At 41.6% G+C, this 8,240-nt stretch overlaps 1 protein-coding gene across 8 annotated transcripts in view; it reads right to left on the reverse strand.

The window, feature by feature from the left end:
- Positions 1–8,240, reverse strand: part of TRAPPC8 (trafficking protein particle complex 8) — a 142,077-nt gene that overhangs the window by 96,214 nt on the left and 37,623 nt on the right. For all 8 annotated transcript variants that reach the window (XM_019526701.1, XM_019526695.1, XM_019526688.1 and 5 more), the window contains exon 2: positions 2,659–2,853. In XM_019526701.1, the coding sequence (XP_019382246.1) occupies positions 2,659–2,848 (190 nt within the window). In that variant the 5' untranslated portion in view covers positions 2,849–2,853. The remainder of the gene's footprint in view (positions 1–2,658; positions 2,854–8,240) is intronic.

Below are 8,240 nucleotides of genomic sequence, written 5' to 3' on the forward strand. Positions count from 1 at the left end.
CCCCCAGTTTCTTAATGAGAACGGGGTGAGAGACAGTGTCGAAGGCCTTCCAGAAGTCCAGGAAGATTGTGTCCACTGCTACCCCTGCATCTAATCATCTGGTGATCTGATCGTAGAAGGCCACCAGGTTGGTCTGACAGGACCTGCCACTGATGAACCCATGTTGGTTGCCCCTAAGCATGCAGTCCCCTGCTGGTCGCACATGGATGTGTACCAGAATTATTTTCTCAAACAGCTTGCCTAAGATCGAGGTAAGACTAACTGGCCTATAGTTTCCCGGGTCCTCCTTCCTCCCTTTTTTGAAGATGGGAACCACATTGGCCCTCTTCCAGTCCTCCGGCACCACTCCAGAGCACCACGAGTGCTCGTAAAGCCGTGCCAGGGGTCCTGCAATGACCTCGACCAATTCCTTTAGAACTCTAGGGTGGAGATCATCCGGACCGGCTGACTTGAATACATCCAGCCCCTCCAGAAGCTACCTAAGTCCTCGCTAACCCTTGGCCCAGGAGGTGTGCCTCCCCCGGGCCCCAAAGGGGGCCCAGCAGCAAGGTGGCTGTTCAGATCCCTACTTAGGAAGAAGGAGGCAAAGAAATCGTTAAACATGTTAGCTTTGTCGTCTGGTGTGACAACCAAATTTCCCAACGCATCCTGCAAGGGCCCCACATTACACAGGACCTTCTTTTTGCCCCCTATGTATTTAAAAAAGGACTTCTTATTGTCCTTAATCTGGGAAGCTAGTCCCAGTTCCATCTCTGCCTTGGCCTTCCTAACTACCCCCCTACATCCCCGAGCAACTGCAGAATAGTCATCCCTGGTGATGACCCCTTCTTTCCAATGTAGCAGTAAACTCCAACACATACTGGATGTTAGGCATATGGCATGAGGGGAGAGGGTAGGGAAGTGCGAGAGGTGGCAGAATACCACGCTGATAAAATTAAAAGAGTGAAATTAAAAAAAAAAATCTATATTTAAATTTAAGCACGTTTAACCTTTTTGATCATGTCTACATGTAAACCTGGCATTCCCAGTACAAGACGCTTACTACCACATCACCCATCCCCTCCCATTCACACCAAACCCACAAATACAGTCACTTTGGCAACCTGAGACCTGTGCCAGACAGGTGTGCCTGACAGTAGCTACAAGAGGCATCCATTGGAGAGACTTCTGTTACATATTCAGATTTGGCATCTCTAAGTGGGAGAAAGTAGGTTCTGGTGCTCTTGAGCACCAGAAGCCATAGACATGCCCCTAATAGATTATGGTCTTGACTGGGAAGAGATAAGCGTTGCCAATTCTCAAAGATTTATTACACATCTAATTTCTGAGTAGTCGAAGTCTTGATATCTGGAGTTTTGCAACTATAAAAATCTCAGCTTTCACTTTAAGAAGCTGCTAGCCATCATGATCCTGAAGCAGTTTGAAAACATGACACTTAAAGACTCAAATAAAATTACTGCAAACTAGGTATCTGTCCACTGCAGAAGTGCTCACAATTATTAAAATCATTCTTTAAATATTCTGTATTGGCAATAGGAGCGCACCAATAAAAATTTTCTTGGTCAATACCGATAGCCAAATATTCACCAGGCATAGTCGACAGATATTAATCTGATAATGGATTTACAGGAATGCAGCCACGCAGTGTGGAGAACAGTGCCCCCTTCAGGTAAGTCTGCTGAGGAGGCGTGTGTGCACTAAAGCTCAAAGTTCAAGCATGGGGGCTCAGGCTCTTTGCTCTGATGGCTTTGTCCTGGGAGCTGTGCGCTGGCCATGCTGTGCCCCCAGCCCATCTAGCAGCAGGGCCAGCGCTGAGCTGTGCCTCCAGCTGCTGGATAGGTAGGGGACACAATGCAGCCAGTGCATGCTTCCCAAGGCAGCAGCACAAAAAGCCCTGAGCCCACAGTGGGCAGCCTGCCTCTGTCGTCACCTCACTTGGCTCTGCTCTGGTTAAAAGCATCCCGGCAGTTAAAAATGGTGGCAACAGTGCTTGAACTAATGCTCATTTGATGAGCTTTAATTTCAGGCACCCGCATTGCCATTTTTAAGCACCAGAACACTGATCCCCTGGACAAGCTGCTTGTGGCTCCATCCTGCTCCCTATCCCAATCCCAGGGTCCCATTCACTGCCCTTCCCCAGCCCCAGCCCCAGCCCCTCCCTCACCACAGGGGCCTCGATCTGCCTCCACTCCCCTCCCCTGCCTCTTCCCCTCTGCAGGTTTACCTCCAGGGCACTGTTCTCCATGCTGCCCAGTTGCATTCCTAGCCACATGTATGCATGCAGCTACACACATGCACACAGCATCTGGGGGCCCCAGCCAGAAAGCATATTATATTTATCAGTATATTATCAGCTACACCAGCAAAAAAAAGCCGACAGCTGATAATGTTAATTTTCCTTTTATCAGTGTCAATCCAATATGGCACCAATTTATCAATGCACCTCTAACTGGCAATATTAAAAGTTACCAAGAGTGAAAGTATACCACAGAGGTACTTTAAGGCATCCATATTCTATGTTGTGCAGCAGTGCTATTCAACATTCAAGGCAAGCTACCAATTAGAGACAAACTCCGAAAGTATACAGCAAACACCAGTTTCAAGAAAGATGCACAATTCTGAACACTGAGAAGGCACACAATAAGTCTTGTTACATACCACTAATATTGAGATCATAATCTCCTGCAGTAATCACATTAGCTACTAATCCTTCAGCAGGTTGACTGACAGACACAACATCATTCAGAAGCTTCCGAATGGCTCCTGGCTGAGGAGGGTGGGTAATAATGTTGTTGATTGCAATCTTCAGGTTTTTAATTATGTGAAGCTGGTTGTTCGGATCCCTCATGTGAACTGAAAAGAAGAAAAACTCTGTTAAATTAAATTTTATTATAGCAATTCTATTTTAGTTCTGTATACAAGAGGACCTCCTTGATGCATACGAAACAAAAGAAATTAAAAATATCTAAGCTTACACCTTAGACTGTTGTCAGTCGGGGGGAGGGAGACAGCAGTGAAATGAAAATAAATAAAAACAGATGCTGCCTATATCAATTAATTTTATTCCAATAAAACAAAATTAAACATTGGTCTTGATTACAGAGGGGGCATATCTACATGATATTTTCACTGCATAGTTGACTAATCAACTACACAGTAAATGTCTCAGCATCTACACGTGCACCCCTATTAGGGCTCACAAAACAAAAAATCTGCAGCAGGGTAGGACATGTAAATATATTTACATGTCCTACCCTGCTGGAGAGTTCTCTTGTGCACAGCAGCACACATGAAGACTCTGAGCCAGCTGGCTGGGGCACAAGGGTGCTTCAGTGTGGGGGCTGCCTCCCAGCTAGCTCCACAATGAAGCACCCTCGTGCCCCAGCCATCCCCTCCACAGCACAGAGTCCAGTCGGAGCAACCCCAGGCTGGCAGACTGAACCCCCAGATCTCCTGCCAGCCTGGTCTCCTGCTGCAACCCAGCGCAATGTGCCACAGTCCACGTGCACATGTAAACCACATGCCCAGGAGCAATAAAATGCGGAGCAATAAGCTCTGCACTTTATTGCTTTGCATTAATGGCTCATGTAGATGCACCCAGGAAAGTTCATAAGTAGTATACTAGAGAATGAATTTACAGCACATTAGCTATTCCACCTTATTTTACAATGGGGACACCTTAGCCCAGCTCCTTTCCCTCCTGCTACGTAGCACAGAGACATGTGGCAGTTATACCAGTATAAAAAAATTGCAATAGTTATGTTGTAACAGATTGTGCATACATATGAACAAAACCATTAAGTCTGAAAATTTTACAGCTGCAAAGTTATGAAGAATTTAGCATTCGTGTGCTATAGTGGCATGCCAACTTACTAATATCTTAAAAGATGTAAATTCTCAAGCAGCACCTTGAAACCACTTAAAAAAGGGGCAGGGGGGGAGAAGTTTGTTCATCCACAACCTAAATTTATACGTACAATCCTATCCTACCCTGCTCAAGTCCTGAAAAACCATTTTGAAAAGGAAATGGGTCAACATATCTTCTTAGATCTTAAAAGAATAAAAACTATGAAAAGCAGAAGGAAGAGCACTTCCCCCACCCACCTACCCTTTCCCTTACTCAGGAGGCAACCAACGCTACCAATAATACCTAGGACTCCTACAGCAGTGAGGAACTTGGTTAAATGTACCTAGAATTATTCTAGGAAAAGGACTGCACCCTCTACAGAGGAAGGCAAAAAAAAAACAAAAACCCCATAATGGTCCTTGAAAATATGATCTGAGGAAGCATTCCTTCCTGAGCCCAAAAATCTGGCTACTAATTTAACTATGAGCACAACCTACCAGTAAGGGACCCAAAAGTTTTTTTTAAGGATTATTAGAGACATCAATGAATCCAAGCCAGTACCTAATACTGCAGAGAAAGGAAAGAGAGTCTCAAGTAAAGCAATGCATTCAAGTGCTGAAGAAAAGTTTCTTCCTGATCCCAGCAGGAACACTAAAGCATGGGATTAATACAACACAAGCATTGCAGACACAGGGTTCTTATGGGATTGCTTAAACTAAAAGAGGATAACTCACTGAAGTCTATAAAAGTATAAGTAACAGAAAGCAGTTTCTCAGAACAAATGTTTTCATAAACCAAAACAAAATAAGTTTAGAAATCAATCAATCATACTTGCATCATTATGCCTACGCATTATACCCATTTTCATACTATACAGGCTTAGAAAGCTAAGAAAGTGGAACAGTCAGTAACTTCAAATGCTTGCAAAATTAAACAAAGATGTTAATTGTTACTCTTTATGTACCAATTAGATGTCATCTGATCATAAAAAAAGCGCAACTCTAGTCTGCCTACATATTTTTAAAAAGTATAGCAAACTAAAAGAGACTTCTTCAGGTTTCATTTAAGTATTTCTGAGATCAGCAATATAATCTTTAAAAAAAAGATAAGAAAAAAAAAAAAACACCACCACCATCACATAGTTTTAGAGTCAAACTCCCTTTCACCCAAAAAAAGATTCTTGGCAGAAACAGACTTTTTATAGGCAACAGCTTGTCACAACAGCCAAGTCCATATCAAATTTGGCTTTGATTTAAAGCCAAGCTGTATTATTCAGTAGATAAAATTTAGACCAGAAAACATACAAAACAAAAGTGATCGATTTTACTTGAATATTTTAAAAATATATTCCAGTAGAATTCTCCTTTTCTCCCATGACACCTTGAAACATACGAGCAGCTTCAGCTTTGAGCTGTTCTAGCCACTTACTTTTTATTTTACTTAAATTTTTAGGCAGGGGGGAAAATTAATAAAAAATAAGAAACAAGACTTAAAAAAAGCAATAAACCAATGGCTAAATGCCCCAAACACTGTTCTGACCAGAAAAAACAATTCCATTTTATACTTCCTTCTTTTAACAAAAAAAAATCATCTAGTTAAAGTCAATTAGAAGCAGAAAGACAGTTTGTTACCAAACAAGCATTTTTTAAAATGTTAAGCAGTTACAAGGTGGCAGTTTTAAAAGAAACACTTAAAAATCATAGCCTGGTAATGTTAAGTTAGGTTTCCATAACCACATCTCTACACTCAGGGTCCTGTTTCTTAGCCAGGAGGTCTACAGTACTCTGTGCTGCCTTAAGATTCATGTAACAGTACAGTAAGTTTAAAATTATGATGCCTCCCAGAAAGTTTAAAGCAGAGAATGGCCTAGAGGTAGGTGAGCTGACAACAGCATCTGCTGTTGACACAATGGCAAAGTTAAGAGCTTTAAGTCAAAAGCCGAGTTACAAATTACCCAACCATTCCAAACAATTCCATTTATTACACACAAGAAACCCATGACGGTTTTGGGTTTTTTGTTTTTGTTTTTTTACATGTTTGTACAATTCTTCAAGTATTTCTGAAATGATTTTTCCAGAGTAAATGCTGACAAATGAAAGAAGAAAGATATCAGATACAAGTGTCAACATGGGGAAGTTATGTTGAGGATAGAGGGGGAGTAGTTACAAAAGCTCAAGTTCATGCTATCAGTACAACACCGGCTCATCTATGTGCAACTTCACCAAAAATAAAAGATTTTTTTTTTTAATTAAAATTGTTTCCCTCAGTGCAAGAGAACCAGAACAGGGATAAGGGATGACTGGATGCAAATTAAAAAGTGCATCACCCATAGTACATTAGAGTTCAAGAACCAAGGTTAAGAGAAAAATATTAGCAATACTCAAGTTCATTAAGAGACTAGTTGAAGGTAGAAGCAGCTACTATGTAGAATAATTCAAGAAAGGAAGTGATAGGATGGGCAACTACCTGCAATTCCAGATTTCAGTTATCACAAATGGAATAAAACTACTACATCCTCCTTCCATCCCATCCAAGTCATTGCCCCCCACCCCTCCCCACCAAAAGTACCATCATAGGCCACCTCTGAAAGATAGATAGAACCCACATGATGTACTGAATTGCTTCTCTCCCTCGTCCCCCCCCCATGGAGACGGAAGCGTGAGACCCCTCCCCCTTGAGCTTGCAGATGCACAGGGAAATCCCTTGCAGAGTTTCCCCACACCTGCTTGTGAACTCAAAGGGGACCTGTTCAAGTCCCACTCTCCCCCTTCCCACACACCCACACATCCAGGCATGGGGGGGCAGAGGGCAAAGAATCCCCTGCAGGCAACTGTCCCAAACAGAGGGAGCAGGTCTGCTAACAGGGGTCCCCCCCTGCAGATATACCCCAAAAATCAAGATACACCAACTGGGGATGTCTATAGATATCTCTGGAGCACAATCAACTGTGCAGCAACAATAGGTCACAGGACTTTTACTTTTTAATTGGATGTTTTTATTTAATCATATTTTTTGTTAAGATGCTTTAAAAAAAAACCTATATAAAACATAGTTTTAATTTATGTCAAAGCTCAAAGATATAATCATGGAATAGGGATTATAAGGTCTAATTATGTGAATATGTTGTCTCAAATAGTATATAACCTTTTCATAAAAGTTTTATAAATAGGTCACAACAGGCCATGGACTCTATTAGGGTGCAACCTTATGTGGTTCCTAGAGGCTCCTTTATAGATTAGTAAAGATTAAAGAAAACCACTCTACCCAGTGGGACTCAATGCTCAGTCTAGAAGATCCCATTAAGCATCTCTGTGATGCTTAGTTTCAGTTCTCAAACTGTGGATTTGTGTCTCCTGAGCTAACATCCTTGTTAACAGCAGTATATGGAGATGAGAAATAACAGACCCAACTACCTACCCATCAGCCCTCTTCTCTCTCTGCAAGTTTGTGTACACACAGTCAAGTCCTTACCTCTCTCTAAAATTGCCAACTTTAAAAAGGTTAAATGAACAGAAGATCACAGAGTTAGAGTAGGTCTAGGCAAGGAAGAGTCTGGAGATAAATGCAGGGAGGGAGAGACAGTAGAAACAAAAGAGAAACATTTTGAGCAGACTAATCCAGAAATCTTGACGGATAAGTTTGAGTACAGCTTCCATTGATTTGAGATCTAGTGAGGGAATGGTATGGTAGAAGAGAAAACATATGGCAGCAGGCTTGCCAGGCCATAAAAGTGACTCTGTTTGGGAACATTTTAATTAAGGTTATAGCAAACAAGAATGCATTTTTTGTTGAAAACAATGATTAAATTGAGGCTTCCTGACCAGTGATTTAAATCAAATCCACCCTGCAACTGATCTCACTCCAATGAAGAAGTCCATTTGGAGCCTTAGAGACAACCTCTCTCTGAACCTTTTTACAGAGCTGCAGACAATAAAAATAGTCCAATTTAAGCCTAGGGAATACCTTCAGATGATCCAAGTACAGAGATTTGTCAGTAGAAACACAGTAATTTGCTCCTTAGCCCACCCTTACAGTCTTCAAGACACATCACCTAAAAATCGTTATTCTGAATTTGATTTGGGGCCACTTTAGCTCACTCTCTCATGTTCAACATTAGACAGCATCAAATGCTTCATGGGAAGAAACCACGTAACAAGCAAATATGGGATACTCTGCCTCCCAGGAAGTCTTGTCCCAAAGTCTAAAAGTTAAAGATTGGTTTAAGCCTTAACACCTAAGGCTTTATTTTCTTTCTTGCATGTTTGCAAGATTTGTCAAGTGTTTCTGAAATGGTTTCTGCCTATGTTATAACCAGGGACCCTAGATTCCCCTGATTAAAAAAAAAAAAAAAAAGTTAAAAACAAAATCATTAATTCTCTGATAAAAATTCCAA

Source organism: Gavialis gangeticus, unplaced genomic scaffold (genome assembly GCF_001723915.1).
Source record: "Gavialis gangeticus isolate Ggan-Ray unplaced genomic scaffold, GavGan_comp1, whole genome shotgun sequence".
NCBI classification, from domain to species: domain Eukaryota; kingdom Metazoa; phylum Chordata; order Crocodylia; family Gavialidae; genus Gavialis; species Gavialis gangeticus.